Below are 23,980 nucleotides of genomic sequence, written 5' to 3'. Positions count from 1 at the left end.
CCTTGTTATTTCTGTACATACACTGTGTCTGTTTCAACACAAGAAGAAAGGGAACTGTCATCCTCCAGTTTTCTTCTCTGGATGAAATCTTGACCAATCACAGTCAACCTATCTTATTCAGGATTTAAACAAAGACTGGCAATTAACTATCAGTCATCATTAACTGGTAGATTCTCCATGACAACACTTGGACCAATTAGAATCTACTTGCAAATCAATCAGTACTCTCCTCTCAAACAGTATAAATTCGTTCTCCTTTTGCTTTGTTATTTCTTGTGAATTGTCCTTAGGAGTGCAAGATTAAAAAATTAATAAACTACAAAAATACTCTTATTCTATACAATCAAATGACTATTTGCTCCAATACTTCTTAGATAATGCAATGTAGTGCATGTTTTTCTTTGTGCAATAAAGGTTTATTCACTTGTTGTAAGTATATTGGTTGCCTTTTGTGAATATGTTCAGTGATTGACCTCTGTGATAAACTAAAAAAGAAAAAATAAAATTATGGTCTATCAAGCCATAAATCATTTTAGGATCAGAATTTTTCAGTTTTACCATCAGTTAGGATGATAATAAATTGCAGAAGTGTTTCCTAAATGTCCTCCTGAATGCCTCCTAATTTTTAGAGCGTGTTCTGTAGTTCAAGACACGTCAACTTATGTAAACAATTTCTCCCTATCTGTTCCATTTAATATCTTGAAAGCTTTGATTAAATCACCCCCAAATCTTTCACATTCTAGATGGTACCACTCTGTTATAGTCCCAGCTGATGGTAATACTAGATAAGTCAGACCCCAGAATGAAACCTGTCTTGATAGACCATAAGAAAGATCTTAACACATGAATCAAAGCAATGTTTCAGACTGTTTTGCAACACTATCCATTATAGAGACTCAATCCATGTGAAATATTGCTTGTATTGCAGTTTTAAAAAAACCATCATGGAGTTTTGATGTACAAGGCAAGTTTTTTTACTCAGAGGGTGGTGGGCGCCTGGAATTCGCTGCTGGGGGAGGTAGTGGAAGCAGATACGATAGTGACTTTTAAAGGGCGTCTTGACAAATGCATGTATAGGATGAGAGTAGAGGAATACGGTCCCCGGAAGGGTAGGGGGTTTTAGTTATGACTGGCATCATGTTGGTGCAGGCTTGGAGGGCCGAAGGGCCTGTTCCTGTACTGTAATTTTCTTTGTTCTTTGTTATAGTTGACACCTTCCAGTTTCTTTCCCTTGGACAATTGAGACCACTTTTTTTTTTGAGAACCTCTCACAATTCTATTTACCCAAAACTTTCTTAGTTTTAACAAGTTTGAGATAACCATCTGAACTCTTCTGTCTTGGAAGCCTCACAGACTACAAAACAATTTATAATATGGCTGTGCCACCAGATCCAGAATTAAAGGTTCACAGCATGATTCCACAGGACAAAGATGCTCCAAATAAGAGCAAACCAAAAACAGGTCATCAGGAGATTCCCAGGAATGCCTAAAGGTTTTCAGGACATTTAAGAAAATGCTTCAAGTTTGGTCAATACTGAAGTGGGGGGATGGAGGAATGCAGTGGACTGGTTCTGCGGTGGAGTGAGAAAGAAGGAAACACAGGCATGGAAAGCGTAAGAGAGGGAGAAAGAGAGAAAGAGGCAAAGAGAGAGAGAAAGATATGCACAGACACAAAAGTCTGAGTGTCAGTTCTGTCACTTACTTCAGGGAAAACCTATACTATGACTATAAACTTATTCATTTAAACGAGAGTTCATTTCTTCATACCACATGATACCAGAATAAGATTTCAAAATTGTAAAAAGCAGAGGGAACAGAAACATCATTGTTTTAACATATTGATAACATTACTAATTAGAACTCTGTACACCTCTCTCCTTGCGGTTGAAGCTTACAGCAGCACCTCCTGTAGAAGGTAAGAAGAGACATCTTCCATACAGAACAAGGCAGCTTCTTTTCCAGGCTCCATAATTAACAAATCACCAACAAGACCACAGCAGCATTTATGACTTTGTTTTTGTTAGAGTATCAATTAGAGAGGGAGGGGTAGCACTTTTCACAGATGATCTCACTGCACTCTTTGGTGTGGCTCATTCTAAAGTGATTCCCACCTTTGCTGAATTCTCAACTGCAACTGCAAGTAATTATTAACATACAACAGCAGCCACACCCTAGTAAACCACTTGAACAGTTGGGATACAACAGCTGCTGAGTCACCTACCCTCGTCAACTTAGGAACTTGTCTATTCTGGTGTGCAAAGACAGATTCTAGTAGACTGAGTGGTTGAGCCTAAGCTCAGGTCCATTGGTCTGGAAGGTGGGTCAGCAATGCTGTTGTGAAACATGTAACATTTGACAAGAAAGGGACCTATGTCCTGGCCACCCTCAGTGTCCAGATTGATCTCCAGCCATCTAAACTTGTCTTGCTACTGGTCCGAGATAGGTCAGGACAAGAGAGGAAGGTAAATGATGCACAAGTTTCCCTGACAATAATTCAATTTACATGTATGTCATCTTTAGTCATTCAATATTTGATAGGATAATGTTGTCAAGTGTTAGAAATGCAGGCTCCTTTAATGGTTAACTACAACAGCTCCAGAGTTGATACTCATTAGACTTGGTATTTGGGTCCTGGGTTCTTAGGGTCTTGCAGTGATAGTGATCCGAATTCTGAATCAGGAGGCCTGGGTTCAGGTCCCACCTGCTCCAAAGGTTTGTGATAAAGTCTCTGAACAGGTTGATTAGAAAGTATCTTTAACAGAGATGGCGGGACTGGTCCCCGGTGATGATTTGGTTTCTGGACAAGGAAGGGTGGAAACTGGTGTTTGTGTTAAACTACAGATGTATAATAAAACTTTTGTAAATCTCTGAAAGTCTTTTGTTGCCTAATTTAACATATGTACATCAGTCTGTTAAATGTGGTAGCAGACCATTAATCTTGAATCTCTTCAGATGGAAGATAAAGAAAGCAGATGACATTGCAATGTGATATCTGTATTAACTATCGCAAGACACAGCTAACTTGGTTGCAAGTGTTCTTTTAGCCTGGGAATTTAACAAAGTACTAGCCATTTATCTGAAGATACGTGACCGAAATCAGAATATCTATCCATTACATTTTGCAGACATGGTGACCGAATTTAGCATATCCACGATGATAATCATTAAGGGCAAATGGACCATAGTGGACAAAGCTGTAGAAAATAGGATGACAAAGTAAGAGGTTAAAGCAAAAAAGTTATAGAACTGGAAGGAACTAATCATACATTCGAAAGTTGATGATCGGGGTCAATCTGTTCTGTCTGTATGGAAAAGGTTAAACCAGATGGGATCTACAAGGCCAAGAGACAGTAGGAACTGCCGATGCTGGAGTCTGAGATAACAAGGTGTGGAGCTGGAGGAACACAGCAGGCCAGGCAGCATCAGAGGAGCAGGAAAGCTGATGTTTCGATCCGAAAGGCTAGATTGGCAGCAAATGGAAAAGATTCAGGGTTACTATGTGAAAGAATAACCAGGTTTTAATTTACAGGGGGGATAATCGATCTGTTTGTTCTTATCTACTGATAAGCAAATGCTCACATGAGCTGTGATTCTATGAGAGATTATGCCTCTCACAGCCCTGTTTATTTTTCATGGTGCTGGATCACATAAGTATTAGTAATTACCGTAATTTGTTGTGTTTTTTTCTTTAGTTGCTTAGAATCAATAGGGCTTCCGCTAATGATATGGTATTTTGGACTGCAGCATGAATTTCAGCCCCTCAAAAGTAGTATCCATGTAATAGTCAACACCATAAATTTAACTTCATAAAATAGTCTAAAAATTTGACTTTTACACGAGTATATACAGTAAGTTCTAGCGCATTCAAATTCAAATCAAGCAAAATGGATCAAATTTAATTTCACATCAATGTCAATCCAATTGTATCGTATCCTATCAGATCTGGACAGAAAGATAAAGCTGCTACAAGGTTGAGATTGGACAACTGAGGAGTCTCGTCAGAAAGTTTAACCCGTTGGGCACACAGACCAAATCAGATACGAGTTTTGACGTGCTGGAACTTTGTCTGGCCGTGAAAAATCCAAAGGTGGAGGATTTCTTGAGAACAAATAAAATTTTAAATGAAATTGTAAGCTGAATTTCTCAGCTTTGGGCCATCCTGAAAATATGACTTTAATATGAGATTAATCATTTTTAATAATGAACATGAGGGTTTGTGATATGCCTCATGGGGGAAAATAGGAAAAGTAGTCACTTCACAAACAGGTAAAGAGAGTGCTGAAGCTCTGGCTCTCATTTTTGCTGTTGACTTGCTGTTCCATTTGTCAAAGATCCTAGAAGAAATGCTATATGTAGAAGTGGCAAATAACAATATCAATACGATATTGCACAGGTCTTTGTGGGACAATGTACATTCTACAAAAGATAGAAGAAAAGACTTAGGACAGATAAAACCAATTTAAGGAAGGAGATGGAAAGGAAGCTCTAAGCTTAGGGGCTAGTCATCAATTATTAGATTATTAAATTATTATTAGATTATTAAAACTGTTGAAGATTCTAGAAGGAGGACATAGTGGGAACAGTGTATGTAACAGTGGTAAATTTGAAATGGTGTCTTTTTTTTCAAATGCTGAAACATTTACTTTCTTCTTAAAAGTAGTAATAGAAATGCAGGTTACTTTAAGGGTTAAGCAGAACAGCAGAGTTGACTGAGAGTGAGGCAAAGATAAAGTCCCCAAAGAGACACGACTAGTTTAACCAGAGGGTCACCACGCCTCAGGCTAGGGGCGAAGTTCAGAACACGGGACCTTCATAGTAACCTCAGTTGGTATGAAAATTGAACTCACACTGTTGGCTTTACTCTACATCACAAACCAGTCATCCAGCCAACTGGGCTAACCATTCAGTTAGTTGTTCTCACCAGAGCTGGTGTGGCACATCCCACATGGTACTGCAACAATTACACCCAAGTGGAACTAGTCATGTCAACAGAATGCCTGCGACTTGCTTGTCAAAGTGAAAATTCTCAGGAGAACTTGTATCTAGGGTACGGTCTCATAGCATTCAAAAGGAAGGGATATAAGGACACGCTGAAAATGTTAATTTAAGGATTCTGATATCAATTTTGAGTTCTGGGAGAAACTTGGCCAGGATCACTGCACCTGGCAGATCTAAATTAAAAAAAAAAAATCACGTGGCCTACTTTGAAAGCACGTCAGAAGCAGAGAAAACCCTGAGCCAACAATCTTTGCTGTGTTCTGTCCTATTTGCAGCAGAACATTCCAGCCTCAGCTGTCACCTATGTACCCATTGTAATCCTATCAAACATTATGGATAATTACATGGTATTCCCAACACAAGTGAGAACTGGGAATGTAAGCTCAACTGGCATTGAACACTCACCTTGAACGAGAATACCAGCCGCACCAGAAAAGGGAACCTGACAGCCTGAAGAATCTTTTTTTCATTGAGTGTGTGCTCGATTTGTTTCAGCTTGACCACCTTAGTAGGAAAGACAAATACTGAATCAGCTGAAACCACAACTGTTTTTATTACATCTAGACTGATATATCGAGTCCATGAAAGAAAACATGTTCCTTTCATCAATCCATTACATCTCGTTACTCGTCACGCAACAGTGGCTGTTGGCATTGTGGGGACTTGGGGCTGTTCAAGTGCGAAAGTCTTATATTTGTGACTACAGTTGACCTAACAAATTCACGTGGCTTATTGTAAGATCTTAATTTATGCTGATTCTATTAAGCACCAAACTCCTGTCACAGCAAACACTGGTTGTCTCAATATTCTAAATTCATCCACTTCAATTACACAGTCACTAACATCCTGCTCTCTGATATGTGTTTTCCTTCCTCAGAGAGGGTTTTCTATTACTGAAGCAACTACTTTTCTGCTTCCCATTGCAGTCAATGAAACTTAGAAAGAAAGTGGAGGACAAACTTTTATTTTAAAAACAGCATGTGGAATGCGCTGCCTCAGAGTATGGTGCAGGCAGCTTCCATCAAGGTTTTCAAAAGAGAATTGGATAATTATCTGAAGAGAAGTGTGGGGAAAATGCAGGGGAGTGCAACTAGGTAAGTTGTTCTTATATTGAGCCAGTAAAGTTATAAGAGGTTACTGTGTTGTAATCATTCTGTGATACTATGAAAACAAAATCTGTTGCTGTGTGAGTCTGCCGGGCTGTGAGTGGGTGGCTGGGTGCATTCATGCAGCGTGCAGTTGGGTGTTGCATAATTTGAAGAGATGGATCAGCTGTGGCTCAGTGGGGTGCACTCCCGCCTCTGAGTCAGGAGAATGTGGGTTCAAGTCCCAGTCCAAGACATGAGCACAAATATCAAGGCTGCCACTCCAGCACAGTAGGGCATGCTACACTCTCAGAGCTGCCATTTTTCAAACTAAACTTTGAACTGTAGTTCCATCTGCCCTCGTAGTGAACACAGAAGTTCCACAAACACTATTTCAACAAGGAGCAGTTGACTTATTCCATATGCCCTGGCCAATAGCCAGTTTGAATCTCAGTTAAACTGTATGCATGTGTAGGTACATGTAGCGTGTTTACATATACATGCATTTACAGAGTATGTTCATTTACATGAATGTGCGTGCCTCTGTGTGTATATATATATATAGCACATATGTGAGTGTAAATGGAACTTATTGTTGGCTTAGATTTTGGATACAATGGCAGGAATTTTGATTAATATTCAGGCTATCAGTGCTAACTGTAATGACAGGGTAAATCCATCAGCAACTTTTGGCATTCATGCATGCTCAGTTAAACACAGAAATTCAGATGTTGCTGTCAGATACCCTGGTCCACCACAGGGTACAATGATGCAGTCCTTGTTGATAAGTTCAGCATTATAATCACTGAAATGGGGAGTACTTGGGGTCCTTATCCATTAGTTCTCCGCTGAAGATCACTGAAAAACTAAGGATGGTACATTTATCAGTCAGTGAATTTTAAAACTGCACGGTAAGTAATAATGATTGCTGAACAACCTCCCTGTCCCTGAAAAATCAATGTATCAATGCAGAGTCTCATTCCTTCAGAAGAAAATTCATGCTGCAGGTTTTAAATTTTTCAAAATTTACTTTCTGTGTTTTATTCTTCTACATCTCTAATCTAATCTATATCTTGCTTCCTGTACGTGATATTTACTTGTTTTTTGGCCTACATATTGGGTCTGCTGCTTTTCGTCATTTATATAATTGATTTGGATGCGAATATAGAGGCACGGTTAGTAAGTTTGCATGTGACACCAAAATTGGAGGTGTCATTGACAGTGAAGAAGGTTATCTCAGAGTAAAACAGGACCTTGAATAGATGGGCAAATGGGCCAAGGAGTGGCAGATGGAGTTTAATTTAGATAAATGCAAGGTGTTGCATTTTAGTAAGGCAACTGAGGGTAGGACTTATACAGTCAATGGTAGGGCCCTGGGGAGTGTTGTCGAACAAAGAGACCTAGGGATACAGGTGCACAGTTCCTTGAAAGTGGAATCACAGGCAGACAGGGTAGTGAAGAAGGTGTTCGGCACGTTTGCCTTCATTGGTCAGAGTGCTGAACATAAGAGTTGGGATGTCATGTTGCGACTGTGCACGACGTTGGTTCGGCCATTTTTAGAATACTACATTCAACTCTGGTCTCCCTGCTAGAGGAAGGATATTGTTAAACTTGGTTGGATTCAGAAAAGATTTACAAGGATGCTGCTGGGATTGGAGCTTTAGGGAGATGCTGAATAGGCTGGGGCTATTTTGCCTGGAGCATCGGAGGCTGAGGGGTGACCTCATAGAGGATAATAAAATCATGAGGGGCATTGATAGGGTGAAGAGCCAAGGTTTTTTCCCCAGGGTAAGGGAGTCCAAAACTGGAGGGCATAGGTTTAAGGTGAGAGGGGAAAGATTTAAACGGGACGTACGGGGCAACATTTTCACGCTGAGGGTGGTGTGTGTATGGAATGAGCTGCCAGAGGAAGTGGTGGGGGTTGGTATAATTACAACATTTAGAAGGCACCTGGACGTGTACACGAATAAGAAGGGTTTAAAGGGATATGGGCCAAATGCTGGCAAATGGGGCTAGACCTTAGTCTAGTCTAGACCTAGTCTAGGGACTAGACCTGGGCGGCACGGTAGCTCAGTGGTTAGCACTGCTACCTCACAGCACCAGGGACCTGGGTTCAAATCCACCCTTGGGTGACTGTCTGTGTGGAGTTTGCACATTCTCCCCACGTCTGTGTGGGTTTCCTCTGGGTGCTCCGGTTTCCTCCCATAGTCCAAAGATGTGCAGGCTAGGTGAATTGGCCATGCTAAATTGCCCGTACTGTTCAGGAGTGTGTAGATCAGGTGGGTTATTGGGTAATGGGTCTTGGTGGGATGCTTTGAGGGTCGGTGTGGACTTGTTGGGCCAAAGGGCCTGTTTCCACACTGTAGGGATTCTATGATAGAGCAGTTTAGGATAATTGGTTGGTGTGGACGAGTTGGGCCAAAGGGTCTGTTTCTGTGTTGTAAAACTCTGTGACTCTATCTAAGTGAGAATACGTCAATCTGAATGCAAAGCCTCACCATTACTTGACTGGTCCTGTGTAAAGGAAATCCCCACTAACATATGACCATCAAAGCCTTCATTTCCTACCATTTCAGTTATAAGGTCCAGGTCAAAATATAGAAAGCACGACAATGGACAGCCAGCATTGAGTTAAATGGGAAGCTCCAACCAAAGATCTCAGATTGTATTTGTACAATAATAATGATGCTTGTGGATGGAATTGCAGGCCATGATCTAATTACAGGATTCATGTGAGCTTTGAATACCTGAATGCCGAGAATATTGTCCTACATTGTTCGTTTACGATTCTGACTGTCCATGGACTCTAATCCTTAATAGTGTCTGACATTAACAAAAGATTTGTGATTCAGTGTAGATTCCACAGCTTACTTACGGAATCCTGGTTATAAACTTCATCCATAGTGAATACTCACATCTTGAAGAGGAATATTTAGGTGTGAATTATAATGGAAACTGGGTGAACATTGTGACCATTCAATCTGAAACCACCCAAAGCCTCATTGATCTGCTAGAATCTGCCTGTGGTGCTTAGCTTCCCTTTAAAGTAAGTGTGTGAAACAAGAGAAATTAATTCCTTTCACCTTGTGTTTGTCCAATATCTTCATCGCATAGTGTTCCTTAGTAACTTTGTGCCTCACCAACATCACTCTACCAAAGGACCCTGTGCCCAGCGTTTTTGATCTCTCAAAGTCATCCAGACATGCTGTGCTCTGCAAGAGAAGGAAAGTCAGTGAGCGGCCTGTTTATTTTCTACATTCCAATTGTTCTACATGTGATGTCTTTCACACACAGAGTTCCCTTGCTGTAGATCATGCTATTTAGAAGCAATGCTGATTTTTAAAAAAATCTTCTTTCATGGGATATGGATCTTGCTGGCAGTGCCAGTATTTGTTGCCCACCTCTTGGTTGCCCTTGAAATGAGTAGTTTGCCATTTCCAACTGCAGTTAAAAGTCAATTATAATGTTGAGAGTATGGAGTCATAGGACTTGAAACAAACACATAAAAAGCATTAAATGCTCCAATCTACAAACTTGTGTCTTATAAACCTTTGAAATTTAAATTTCTTAAAGAAACAGCTTTCACCTATAGACCTATAGACACTCTTCTAAAATCCTCCAAGGTTAATAAACTGAAGTTCAGTTACAGCTTCTTCTGTTTTAATTGCGTTGGCATCATAGACTATTGACCACAGTCTGCCAACATTTATATGGGTGATGGTAACTAAACCAGGCAGGGACTGCTGAGATGATAGCTCTGATAATTAAAACTTTTAAATGACAGAATACTAAAAATGGGTCTTCAAGCAATTGGGGCTGTGAATATTTTCTTTCACAGCTTGAGGGATTGTTCTTGGGAGGAGAGGTTTTTCTTACAGTGTCTTGGAAATAAATGGTGTTTGTAGTTTGTGTGTTAATAGATGTTAATAACAAACAGTTAATAGATGAGCGAATAACTAATTGATTAGGTTTTGGTGATGGCAACAGATAGAATAATGTTAGCCAGAACACTGAGAAAAGTCCCTCCTTTTCTTTGAGCACTGTTATGGGATTTTTTAAAATGTTCATTTGAACTTGCAGGCTAAGAAGCTTTTCCTTTATTTGAAAGATAGTACTTTGTACAATTGAATGAGATTTGTATAGTGTTATCAGAGCTATAGTATCATCCTAGACTTGTTCCAGAAAAACAAGAGTGGAGTTTTGAGTTCGCTATTCCTGACTTGGATGACAGTGCTTTCTATGAACTGAGTCAAGCCATCACACTGTTGCTGGGTCACAGTTGTATCTGCTGAGACCAATGACATAAACGTCATTTTAATCCAGTGTTAGCTTGGTAAAGTCCAGTTACAACAGAGAAGTCAATAGGTAACAGTTAATCATGCCTCCACTTAATTCTGTATTAAAATACAAAGTTTAGTTTGTTTGACAGTGTCATTTTGAACTTCAAAAGAGCTATGATTGCGACTGTGTAATCTGTTTAGCAGATTGCAAGTTACAGCAGGCAGTAACAATGAAACCGTTCAATGAGATTGTCTCTTGTTTCGAGAGTGACATCGACTGAGGGTGCAGGTTTCTGTCATGGGTCTTCATGAGACTGAACAGGCCAATTCTTGACCCTCAGATCTTTGGTAGTCCCATGAGGCAGTGGGATTTCTGCTGCCTTTGTGCCTTATCATTTAAGTGTTTGGACTCAAAGCATGATGCAGCTTAATGAACAAGTTGTCTTCGCTTTGAACAACTGGTCACAAGCTTATCCCAGTCATTAATGTCAACACTACTGTGCTTCGAGGAGAGCTTCAGTGTGTTTTTGTAGCATTTTCTATGCCCTCCTCTGCCATCTGACCATTGAGTAAACAACACATGCCAGCGGAGATGCTTCACAGCTATCTGGACATGGTGTCCCGTCCATTGTAGTTGATTTTGCTAGAGTTTTGCCTGAATGCGTTCATATACTTATAATTTATCTCTTGCCTTTTCAAATATTAACTTTTAAGCTCTTTTGCCCATTTTCTTTTGATTCAAGACTTTATAACAACATTCTCAATTGATCTGGATTCCTCCTGTGAACTGATGGTGCAATTCCCCTGCTTTACCAGTTGGTGTTGCTGTGCATCGATGTGGGTCATTATTTCACCTCATTGTTTTAGAAAGATAGAAAATAGGTGCAGGAGTAGGCCATTCAGTCACTAGACTTGCTCTGCCATTCGGTGCGATCATGGCTGATCATCCAACTCAGTATCCTGCTCCTGCCTTCTCCCCATATCCTTTAGCCCTAAGAATGGTCCCTACCTTCTCCTTGAACACGCGATTTTGTTCATTCATGGGACATGGGCATTGATGGCTGGGCCAGCATTTATTGCCCGTCCCTAGTTGTCATTGAGAGGATGGTGGTGAGCTGCCTTCTTGAACCACTGCAGTCCACGTGCTATAAACAGGCCCACAATGCTGTTAGGGAGGGAATTCCAGGATTTTGACCAAGTGACAGTGAAGGAATGGCGATGCAATTCCAAGTCAGGATAATGAATGGCTTGGAGGGGAACTTGCAGGTGGTGGCCTTCCCATAGATCTGCTGCCCTTGTCTTTCCAGAAGGAAGTGATTGTGCATTTGTAAAGTGCTATCTAAGGATCTTTGGTGAATTTCTGCAGTATGTCCTGTCGAGAGTACACACTGCTGCTACTCAACTGGTGATGGTGGAGGGAATGGCTTGTTTGTGGATTCGGTGTCAATCAAGTGGGCTGCTTTGTCCTAGATGGTGTTGAACTTCTTGAGTGTAGAAGGACCTGAACCCATCCAGGCAGGTGCAGAGTATTCCATCACACTTCTCACTTGTGCATTGCAGACGGTGTACAGGCTTTGTTGAGTCAGGAGGTGAGTTACTCGCTGCAATATTCCTAACCTCTGACCCACTCTTGTAGCCACTATGTTTATGTGGCAAGTCCAGTTGAGTTTATGGTCAATGGCAACTCCCAGGATATTGATAGTGGGGGATTCAGTGATGGTAAACAATTGAATATCAAGGGGCAGTGATTAGATTATGTGGCATGAATGTTACTTGCTAATTGTCAGCCCTAGCCTTGACATTGTCCAAATTCTGTTGCATTTGAACATGGCTGCTTCAGTAGGCGAGGAGTCGTGAATGGTGCTGAACATTGTACAATCATTGGTGAACATCCCCAGTTCTGACCTTATGAAGGAGGGAAAGTCATTGATGAAGCAGCTGAAGATGGTTGGGCCTAGGCACTACCCTGAGGAACTCCTGCAGAGATCTCCTGGAGCTGAGATGACTGACTTCCAATGATTACAACCATCTTCCTATGTATCAGGTATGACTCCAACCAGCAGAGAGATCCCACTCCCCCCACCCCCATATCCACTGATTCCAGTTTTTCTAGGGCTTCTTGATGCCACACTTGGTCAAATGTGGCTTTGATATCAAGGGCTGTCACTCTCACCTCGCCTCTGGAATTCAGCTCTCTTGTCCACGTTTGAACCAAGACTGTAATGAGGTCAGGAGCTGAGTGGTCCTGACAGAACCCAAACTGGGCGTCACTGAGCAGGTTATTTCTGAGCAGGTGCTGCTTGACAGTACTACTGATGATATCTCTATCACTTTACTGATAATCGATAGTAGACGGATAGGGTGGTAATTAGCTAGGTTGGATTTGTCCTGCTTTTTGTGTACAGGACATACTTGGGCAATTTTCCACATTGCCAGGTAGGTGCCAGTGTTCTAACTGTACAGGAAATGCTTGGTTAGGGATGTGGCAAGTTCAAGTCTTCAGTACTATTGCTGCGATGTTGTCAGGGCCCATAGCTTTTGTAATATCCAGTGCCTCCAACATAGAGTGAATCAAATTGGCTGAAGGCTGTTACCTGTGATGCTGGGGACCACTGGAGGAGGCCAAGATGAATCATCCACTCGGCCTGAAGAACGCTTCACCTTATCTTTTGCATTGAAGTGTTACGACTTTCCATCATTGAAGGTGAGGATAGTTGTGGAGCCTCCTCCTCTATTGAGTTGTTTAAATTGTCCACCACTATTCACGATTGGGTGTGGCAGGACAGCAGAGCTTAGATCTGATGTGCTGGATCGCCTAGTTCTTTCTATGACTTGCTGCTTATGCTGTTTGGTGTCAAGTAGTCCTGTTTGGTAGCTTCAGCAGGTTGACACCTGCTTTTTATGGTATGACTGGTGCTACTCCTGGCATGGCCTCCTGCACTCTCCATTGAACCAGGATTGATTCCCTGCTTATTGGTAATGGATGAATGGGGGATATGCCAGGACATGAGGCTGTAGACTGTGTAGGAGTACAATTCTGCTGCTTTTGATGGCCTACAGTGTCTCGTGGATGCCCAGTTTTGAGTTACTTGAGTCTTGATCTGTTTGAAGTCTATTCCATTTAGCAAACACAATGGAGAGTATTTTCAATGTGAAGGTGGGACTTTGTCATGGACAGATGCATCTGCAGTTGGCTGACTGGTAAGGATAAGGTCAAATATGTTTTTCCCTTTTGTTGGTTCCATCACCACCTGCTACACACCCAGTCTAGCAGCTATGTCATTTAGAACCCGATGAGCTTGATCTGTAGTACTGCTGCTGAGCCACTCTTGCTGGTGGACACTGAAATCCCCCACCCAGAGTACATTTTGTGCCCTTTCCGCCTTCAGTGCATCCTCCAAATGTTGTTCAACATGGAGGAGTATCAATACATCAGCTGAGGGAGAACGGTACGTGGTAATCAGTGGGAGGTTTCCTTGCCCATGTTTAACCTGAAGCCATGAGACCTCGTGGGGAATGTTGAGGATTCCCAGAGCAACTCCCTCTGAACTGTATACCACTGTGCTGCCACCTCTGCTGGGTTTGTCCAACCGTTGGGACAGGACATATCCAGGAAAGGCAACAGTAGTGCCTAGGACATTGTCAAAATCATGGAATCATACTTATAGACAATGTCAGGCTGTTGCTTGACGAGTCTGTGAGACAGCTCTCCCAATTTTGGCATCCTTCCCCAGATAAAGCAATGGAGGAAATGCAACCAAGGTTTACAACACTGATTCCTGGGATGGCAGGATTGCGTCCCTCAAAATCTAAAGAAATCAGGCCAAACTATGGTGAAAACACTTCTGCAGCAATGCAACAAATTCAAAATGCACAGGTATGATCTTCAAAGTGCCTGGAGAAATACTCAGTTCCCAGCTAAAAGGGGAAGGCCACAATTTCCCTGATGAAGGGAGGAGGGCTTACACCTAACAGCAGGAATATGTATGTACCAATACAATTAAGTCAGTAAGGTTACACATTCTGAGTGCTGTTCTGATCTAAGCCCATAACTTCCAACTTTTAACAAATTTTCTCCACCTTTGCGTTCTCTTTCTCAGCCTCTTAGGAACTTCCCTCCCATGTTATCTGCTCAAACATATGAAGACCATTCCACTATTCACTGTCCCCTTCTTGGTCACTGTGCCTCCTCCCTACCAACCCCTACCCCAAGAGTTCATTCCTCTTCTCTTAATCTCCTGCCACTGTCCTCAACTTGAACCTCCACTTGAATGAGTTGAGTTACCCTCTGCAATTCTCCTGACATTCCTCGAATGTTGCCTCCTCGTGGGCAGCAACCCTGACTGTCCCACTCACCGCTCTTTGCCAAACTGCCTGATAAGCTTGTCCTTGGGCTCTAGCTGCAGCAGCCTCCTTCCCATTTAAGGCACCCCACCCAACACTATCCACTTGGATGCTCTCAACAGATCAGCCACTTCCGGAACCCACATTTCCCTCTTGCAAACATATTGCTTGCCATCCATGATCAAACAGTTGGCATTGGTATTGTGGTTTTGATCAAACCTTAGCCCGTCATCTCCCCCAACCAGTTATTGAAATATTAACCTACCCACTCATCTCCCTCTAACATCCTCACTGCTTACTATCCCTTAGACAAATTCTTCACAAGAAATTCAACCTCTGCCTTCCCTCACTCTGAAGTGTGATGGGTTACTATCCAAATGAGCCTTCCTTGTGTGTTTTCACTAGGCATGAAAGTTGCTGCTAATTTTTAGAGAGATGGTAGCATAATGGTAATGTCACTGAACAAGTAATCCAGTGGCCAAGGCTCATACTTCGGAGATGTGGGTTCAAATCCCACAATGTCAGCTGGTGGATTTTAAATTCATTTCATAAATAAATTCAATTAATTTGCAGTGGCAGGAATGTGGAATTAAGGTTACAATAAGATCAGCATTTACTTATTGAATGGCAGAGCAGGCTTGAGAGGCTGGGTTATCAACTCCTGCTCCTAAGTAATATGCCTTTATGTCCTCACTCTCAGTGATTTTGGTGTCTAGCTCAGCCCCGAAGAAGTGTCAGTGATGTGACAGGAGTAGCAAGTGTTGCCCTTTATCAGAATGTTCATGCATCTGTTCCTTTGCCATTCGCTCATTCAATACACACCCATGATTCTGACAATATGGCTTGTAAAGACTGGCTGGCAGCCATCATTGAACAGGAGTCTGTGGCCACATCTTCTGAGTTTTGAACATAGAGAAGTCACCAGCCATGCTCATTTCAAATTTTGGATGAGCTAATGGTTCTGAAGGGGTTAATGCTCCTGTCACATTGGCTCCACCCATTTGGCTGAGGTCAAACACAGTCTGCGGGTACAGACAGGGAATTTTACTCTAATTTTCAGAAAGAGCAGATCTAATTGTACCATCTCCCAAAGGTCTGATGAAATAAAAATGAAAAGAACTGTGGATGCTGTAAATCAGAAACAAAAACAGAAGTTGCTAAAAAGCTCAGCAGGTCTGGTAGCATCTATGAAGAAAAATCAGAGTTAACTTCTGAGGAAGGGTCACTGGACCCGAAACATTAACTCTGACTAAATATGTTTGTTCTTATTGCTACCATGCAATTTAACCTTCTTGTTATTTAAAAATAGTGTCTCCTGGGGCATCCTCTCCCAGTAATCACTAGATACGCCCTGAAATAACTCCACAGGCTGGTACCCCCGCACCAAATCACCCTTTATTTACACGTGCGTAACACTTGATACTGGTCCGGATTTCTCAGAACCAGCTCTCAGTGTCAGCAGAACCTCTGACCTTTGTGTTTATATGTGTCAGCAGGGGCTCCCTGATTGGACCAGATTAACAGCCCCAATCAGGGAACCCATATTCTACGAGGTCCACTTGGCTAACCTCATTACAATCACTACCTCAAGTGTGATAAATACCACAAGGTACCAGGAGTGGTCCTCTGGGAAAACATCACCAAGGATAATGGCATGAGGAACAACAATCTTCTACTAGAGGAGTTTCTTGCAATTGTATGAAAAATACTGTATGTTGATCACAAACAAGAACAAAGTTAAAATCAGGTGTGCTACGTGCAGCATCACAGGTCATTAAATTGTGCATAATTAAAGATCTCGAATGGTGCACCTGGTTCAAGTCCACAACTTTTGGTCATTACCTCACTTCGACAACTACCATAACAGACCAATATGTTCACACTTCACATTCAAGTTGTTATGCTAATGGTTCAAGCTGTGGCCACTAGGTGGCAATACAGGACACAATCCCAACTTCGCCACTATGCTGTATTCAACAATATTCTTACTGTCATCAACCAGTGATAGAAAAACACCACAGTTACAAAACTCTTCTAGCACTTTCTTCCAGCTTCTGTAATATGTTTATTTGTTGCTGACATTTTCTAATATTTTCTTTATCTATTATAAGTTATCTGACCTATGTATTCAATCGTCTCTAATTTCTGTTCCCTTATCTTTTCAAAGTACTCCTTTTTAGATCTCTTCTAACCTGCTTATTAACTCATACATACCCTGCTGTGTATTTCTCAGGCTGATTATACTATCTATTCTTATCCTGTACAATAACCTTAAAATAGAAAAATGTGGTGCTTTATATCTAAATTCCAAATTAGTTTTCCGTACAGTTTTCCCTTTACCTCTGAAATCAGCTCTTCTAATGTCCTGACAACCGGAGTCTAAAAATACATTAATCCAAATAAGCATTGTACTTCAGGTTAGAAAGAAATAAAAGGGATTTGAATTTACGTAGAGCCTTTGATATCCTGTTGCTGTTCTGTAATCAAACACAACAAAGACACACAAAAGACAAATGGAATTACTTGTCAGTTAATCCATTCTTGTGATGTAGATTAATGCCAAAACTTTGGGCAAATCACAAGAATAACTTTGAGCTGTTCACTTCCATCTCATGAGCATGTATATCAGGCCACACTTTACTGTCTCATTTGAAAGACAAAATCTCTGACACTGCAATTCTCCCCTGATGTTTTTTTCATTATTCATTCATGGGATGTGGGCATCGCTAGCTAGGCAGCATATATTGCCCATTCCTAATTGCCCGGAGGGCAATTCTGTGGGTCTGGAGTCACATGTAGGCCAGACCAGGCAAGGATGGTAGTTTCCTTCCCTAAAGGACATTAGTGAATCAGATGGGTTTTTCCGACAATCGATTCAGGGTCACCGTTAGATTCTTAATTCTAGATATTTATTGAATTCAAATTCTACCGTCTGCCTTGGCGGGATTCAAACCCAGGTCCCCAGAACAGTACCTGGGTCTCTGGATTAACAGTCCAGCAATAATCCACTAGACCATTGCCTACTCTGCATCAGCCTAGTGCATGCCCGCATGTCCTGGAGTGGTGTTTGGACCCACAGTTTGCTGACTCACAGGATAACATAGCTACAGAGTGGGCCGAAGGGCCTGTACTGTGCTGTACTGTTCTATGTTCTATGTACCACTGAGCCAAGCTGATATTTCCATATCAATAACAATTCTGGTCAATTGCTGTCTGTTAAATCCAGTGCAGCTTCTGGTTTTGTAGCCTGTCTGACATGATGCAATAATGTCCAACTGTCTCAATGAATAGGCTTGATGGTCACCTTTGCTTATGATTTTCCTGCAACTGTCTTTTCAATATCCAGGTGGTTAAATCCCAATGTTTAACGTATAAAGATTTGACCAAAGCCCTCTGTCCTGATCATATTGTGTTGTAGTCTATGATAGTTAGCAATTAATCATCATTAATAATTAGTGGTATCCATTTTAATATAACCTAGCCACTCTTGTTGGCTCATGCAATCTGTGTGTTGCATTTCTTAAGTTTTCCATTATAACTCCTCCATCTCATTACAGTTTTATCTTAAGTTTCAGCTCACAGTCAGACTCAATTACCTATAATGGGTTAAAGATGCTAACAATATTATATTCTCCCCAGGTGTATATATAATCTATGAAACAGTGCTGAACACCATATCAGGACCACCCATCAGTTTGAAAGCTTGAGGCAGGTGAAGCACTAAGAGGAAACAAACTCTCCTGTTGTTCCCTGTACTTGGGATAACACGTTCTTTGTGAACAAATAGTGAAGTATCCACAATCAGCAACAATTTATGTGGTAGTGGCTGAGCTGAACCCACTGGCTACTATCTTGCTTTTAAAACTACTGCAGAGATCTGGCCTATCCCCACTGCTAGGGAATGTAGACATGCAAGGATCCATGGGAAACAAAGTTCACCAGACAAGGAAAGATCCAAGCTTTAAAATGGTTCAGGGAAGGTTACAGTATCAACAGAACTCAATCATGTAGAAATGGAACGGCTGAGGTGGGAGTTGGGGCTTCTATGGAGCTGACTGAATAAAAACCTTTATTAGGGTTTTAGAAGTTATTAAATGGAATGGGAAACCTTAACTGTGAGCATGATTTCAAATCAAATAACTAACTGCAAGACAATGGAACAAAGGGACAAGCTTGTGAAAGGTAAGCTTAGGGTTGATATCAGGAAGATATCCTTCTCAGCTAAATGTACTTGTGACTATGAGACCCACAGGATGTATGCCCTCTAAAATGCAGGAACGTCAAAATAATGGAAAATATGTTCCATTTGAAAAATATTTAGGTGCACAACTAGGTGATATACTTCATCAAGACAGAGCTTTGGGTCAGAGGATTGAAAGCTCATAGTTGAGCTTGATGCTATAATCCAGACTAATATTCCATTGGAATACTGAGTGAGATCATTTGAGATGTTGGTTTCATCAAGTTATGTGAATTGTAAAGAATTCAGGCCATTGTTTAAGGAGGAGGATCAACCAACATCTTCAGAGAGAAAAGCAGCTTGACTGATGATTCATTTGTTGCTATTTGTGGAATTACTCAAAGTAAGTGATTGTGCAACACACTTCACTATGTTTAAACATCATAATATGCTATAAAATGTACTAAATGGCGTGCGTGTTTTGGGGGCGGGGTTGGATTTTCCAATTGGTTACACAAAGAGGGAGTAACTATTTGGAAAATGGGTGCAGACCAAAATTCCAACTATTTAACACCTCAGACATTTTTCAGTTGACTTGTCTATTGGCTCAATGTTGGGATCTAGCTTCAATTGTATAATTTATTTTCTTTATTCATTCGTGGGATGAGGGTGTTACTGGCCGGGCCAGCATTTATTGCCCATCCCTAATTGCCCAGAGGTCAGTTAAGAGTCAACCACATTGCTGTGGGTGTGGAGTCACATGTAGGCCAGACCAGGTAAGGATTGCAGTTTCCTTCCCTAAAGGACATTAATGAATCAAATGGGTTTTTTCCGACAATCAACAATGGATTCATGGTCATCATTCGACTCTTAAATTCCAATTATTCATTGAATTCAAATTCCACTATCTGCCATGGCAGGACTCAAAACCAGGTCCCCAGAACACTGCCTGGGTCTCTGGATTAACAGTCCAACAGTAACACCACTAGTCTATTGCCTCCCCTAGATGTGATCTTTTATGCCATTACAGAGATAATCTACCTTCCCACCAACATAAAAAATTCTGGGCAAACTGGGGACAGGCCATGCAACTTCTAAGTTCCTTCTTTTGCTGTTTTCCATTTCCACTAAATTGGTAAGGAGGCTTTGTCACAAGTTTCTGGGAATATGACATTTTAAGTATATCCATAATATTGGGAAAGCGGTTTCTCCAGTATTTACCTTTGGACAAATGCCAGGCCAATCAAGTTCCAACATAGGCAGACTATGACTGTATCCTCTGTCCCACATTCATAGATGAAGATTAACTTATATAGCTATGTTCAACTGCCTCAATGCATTTGTTTGCTTGTCATTCCACCCCTTCTGTTTCTTTTTCCAGATCTGTCTATTTAACTTCTCGAATGTTAAATCCCCACGGCTACTGCATAACGGACCCATCTTATTTGGGTAAAGCATCCCCAACCTGATTGCACGGTGTTGATCGTCTGCAGCAGTTATCGGCTGTTAACCTCTGGGTGAGCTGACAATGCCAGCACAATGTGGCAAGGAGCTATTGCTTCCTACATTGTTGAAGTCAACCTTGTAAAATCAGGCAGATCAGCAGATTAACAGTTGGGCAGATGGTAACTTGCAAGAGCAACACTGGAACAGAAAATCTTATGTTCCTACTGAGCCTCAGTGCAGTCACTCTCCTAGCTTGACTGTCGCCAGATGTTAGCTTTAGCATCTCTGCAGCCAGTTGAGTTTTTTAGTGTGTTATTTTACTTCAGAGCCACACAGGGCTGTTTTGTTTACTTCCTTTTCAGATGATGGGGAGGAATTCCAACATATTTCATTTTCCCTTCTTCAAAGAAACTTCCCATTGGCCGATTAAGGACAGCACCTACTCAGATCACAAAAAAATTCTATGGCCTGTCTTGTTTGGCTCAAAAGGATTATACAACACAATCTCCATTCAAACCAACTCCCAACTTGACAAACAGAAACACGCCCACAGTGACAGTAACCTTTCCCTTAAATACCAAGACAATAAATGTACAAATGTTTATCGCTCTACTGGTGTCCATCAGCTTCTTTGCTCTTCTACAGTAAGGATAAATAATAAAACACACCCATTACTGTCTTTATGCTGAAGGAACCATTTACTTTTATTCAATTTATCATAGCATAATCCCTCCTTCAATAGAAACAGACTTAAAGCATATGATTGTTATAAAATTGCTGATAACAAAAGATAAGATTTGCTGTAAGTAGTGGATTGCACTTTCGTGACTATTTACTAAGCCAGCTCATTGCTATCAAACAGCACATTCCTTAAACTAGGTCATCAACACACAGCACACTTTCAAAGCTGAGCTACACATTATCACTGACTGTTGTGAATTTTTAATCACTATCAATAAATGTCCATGGTTATTGATTACTTGTAGTCCTGAATCTGGATTGTGGACTTTGATATTTACTGCAGTCCTGCTGCAGTGATATTACAGTACATTGACTGAGGCAGGATTAGCACATGGCGGATTTGAAAATACATTGTATTGTTAACTAGAAGTGAAAGATATTGGGACAGCAAGTATTGGAAAAATCAAGCAGAAGAATCTCACAGCCAGTAATGTAGGCAAACTCCCTAAGAGCACGTGAGCACTGTGGCTATTATTCTTAGGAATTATTCTCAGCCTCAGGAATAGGAAATTCTGCCCTATAATATCTGAAGCACTATTCACGTACTACTTTACCAAGCTTTCTTAAGATGTAAACACTTTGAATGTTCTGCCCTCTGCAAAATCTTGCACTCTGTTGCCAGCCATTATTCATATTACAGAACTCTAATCTCCTATGAGGTTGCTTGAGACTAACCAGGAACGTGTTTGTATATGTTAGTTACTAACCTGATCTATCGCTTATATGACTATTGTTCAAGTACTCCCTGTTGGAATCCAACTAATGGCAGTAATTTCTATTTGTAATGCCCCCATCTCCAGAAAATTGCAAGAAATTGGTTGCATTGTGTAACAAAGTGTGACATCTAGACTGTGATGAACTGCATTATTATGGAATTTCCAGGAAATGTCCCATTGGATTTCTAACTGTAATGTGGTGCTTCGCACATTATAAAGCACAATCTAACAGTCCAACCCTGCAAATTTTATTTGCTGTTAGCCAAACACTAGGTACATTCAGAGCTCGATTCTTGCGCCTTTGATTACTGTGGGTCATAATTTACACTTCTCTTGGTTTAATGTGGAATTAGCCAGATGAGTTTGCAGATATTATGGTTCCATGTAGACTTGACTCTGCAGGGTTTCTTATCACCTCCTAACTCACCAACTTTGTTTCTTTAGCATGAAACAGAAATTTGTGCAACAGCATGAAAAGCACAAAAGATAGGATGAATACTTGATGTATTTTCTTAATACAACTGATAGAGAAAATGGCAATTAATTAAGCCTTTCTTCACCCATTTTGAATTTCCAATAATTGGTTTAGGTGCAATGACTATTTTTGCTGACTCTTCACAAAACTTTTCTTCTCCTTATTTAAAAAAAAAAAAAATATATCCTCACCCTTCCCTGTACACTTCTAAGAATTTTATTCTTATTGTGGAAGTTGGGAGTGCTCTAGGAGGATTTTGCCACCATGTAATGTCCACTGAGCAGCAGTTGACCAGGTGGGAATTGGCATTGTTTGAGAACTGCCTGGCTGACTAGGAACCTAGGGGCAGGAACAGGAGTAGACCATTTAGCCACTTGAGCATGTTCCACCACTTAATGAGATCAGGGCTGCTCTACGGCCTAATCTTGCATCAGAGCTCCACATTACATTGCCTCAAACAGCCGTCGGGGGCCAGTGCGAGTATCAGTGCCCCTCAGCAAAAGGAGGAAAATAAATTCCATATAATATGTTTTCCCTTCAATTGCTATTAAACAGCAACTGCAAAAAGCAAAAACAAAAACAAAAGCCATTTTTTGGTGTTTAGTGCTGCTTCTCCCGCCTCTTATGGGGAGGGATTGATGGCATGTCAAACTCCCCAAGACATCCTGCTAAGACCTAAATGCATTATTCAAAGAATAGTGTCACTATTTCTGTCCTGGTCAATATTTACCCTCAAATGAACATCACCAAGAAAGAAATCTGATCTTGTGTGTGCAAATTGCTTACTGAGTTTCACAACAACACAGCAATGACTGCGCTGTCTGATGGTCATAAAGATCAATATAAATGCAAAATCCTTCCTCTGCTTTAAAAATGATGACTCCCCAAAGTCTGTCCACCATCTACAAGGCACAAGTCAGAAATGCGATAGAATACTTCCCACTTGCTGGATAAGTGCAGCTCCAAGAATGCTTAAGAAACAGGACAAAGCAGCCCACTTGACTGGCATCACATCCACAAGCATCCATTGTCTCCACCACTGACACTCAGTGGCAGCAGCATGTACAACAACAAGATGCATTGCAGAGATTTGCCAAAGAGCCTTAGACAGCACCTTTCAAACCCAGGACCACTTCAATTTAGAAGGACAATGGCAGAAAAAATTTGAGAGCACCACCATTTATAAGCTCCTCTCCAAGCCACTCACCGTCCTGACTTAGGTCAAAATCCTGGAATTCCTGCCTAATGGCATTGAGGGTCAATCTACAGCACATGAAGTGTAGTGGTTCAAGGCGGCAGCTCACCACCTTCTCAAGGGCATCAGGGATGGGCAAAAAATTCTGGTCAGCCAGCAACACCCAGGTCCCATGAGTGGACAAAAAAAGAAATAGAATGGGGCAGACTGCCACAATCCATCTCCAAGAGCCCACTGCCACTGTGAGAATAGTAAAAAAAATTCAAGGAGTAGCAAGCACTTTAACTTTTATTCCTCCTTTGAGCTTTTAAATCAAACCAAACTATGTTCTGCCTTCTTTGGTAGCCCTTCATATCTGGGATAATTTCTTTCACTCTGATCGGCTTATCCTGCAGTCTTTGGCTAAGAGATTCCCACAAGTTGGTGCTGTTATTGAATTTTTCAGGGAGGTTTTGTCGACCTCCTTGAAGTGTGTCCTCTGTCCTGCTGGTAACCTCTTGCTATGTCAAAGGTCAGAGTA

General features: G+C 41.2%; 1 protein-coding gene across 4 annotated transcripts in view; it reads right to left on the bottom strand.

Moving 5' to 3' along the window:
• Nucleotides 1-23,980, bottom strand: part of LOC109910402 (cAMP-dependent protein kinase catalytic subunit alpha-like) — a 159,262-nt gene that overhangs the window by 20,856 nt on the left and 114,426 nt on the right. For all 4 annotated transcript variants that reach the window (XM_048617993.1, XM_020509573.2, XM_048617994.1 and 1 more), the window contains exons 3-4: nucleotides 9,167-9,295; nucleotides 5,404-5,502 (exon numbers count right to left, since the gene is read on the bottom strand). In XM_048617993.1, coding sequence (XP_048473950.1) covers nucleotides 5,404-5,502; nucleotides 9,167-9,295 — 228 coding nt within the window. The remainder of the gene's footprint in view (nucleotides 1-5,403; nucleotides 5,503-9,166; nucleotides 9,296-23,980) is intronic.

This window comes from Rhincodon typus, chromosome 38, assembly GCF_021869965.1.
Source record: "Rhincodon typus isolate 14 chromosome 38, sRhiTyp1.1, whole genome shotgun sequence".
NCBI classification, from domain to species: Eukaryota; Metazoa; Chordata; class Chondrichthyes; order Orectolobiformes; family Rhincodontidae; genus Rhincodon; species Rhincodon typus.
The sequence above is the reverse complement of the archived record's forward strand: the minus strand, read 5'-3'. Positions and strand labels throughout refer to the sequence as shown.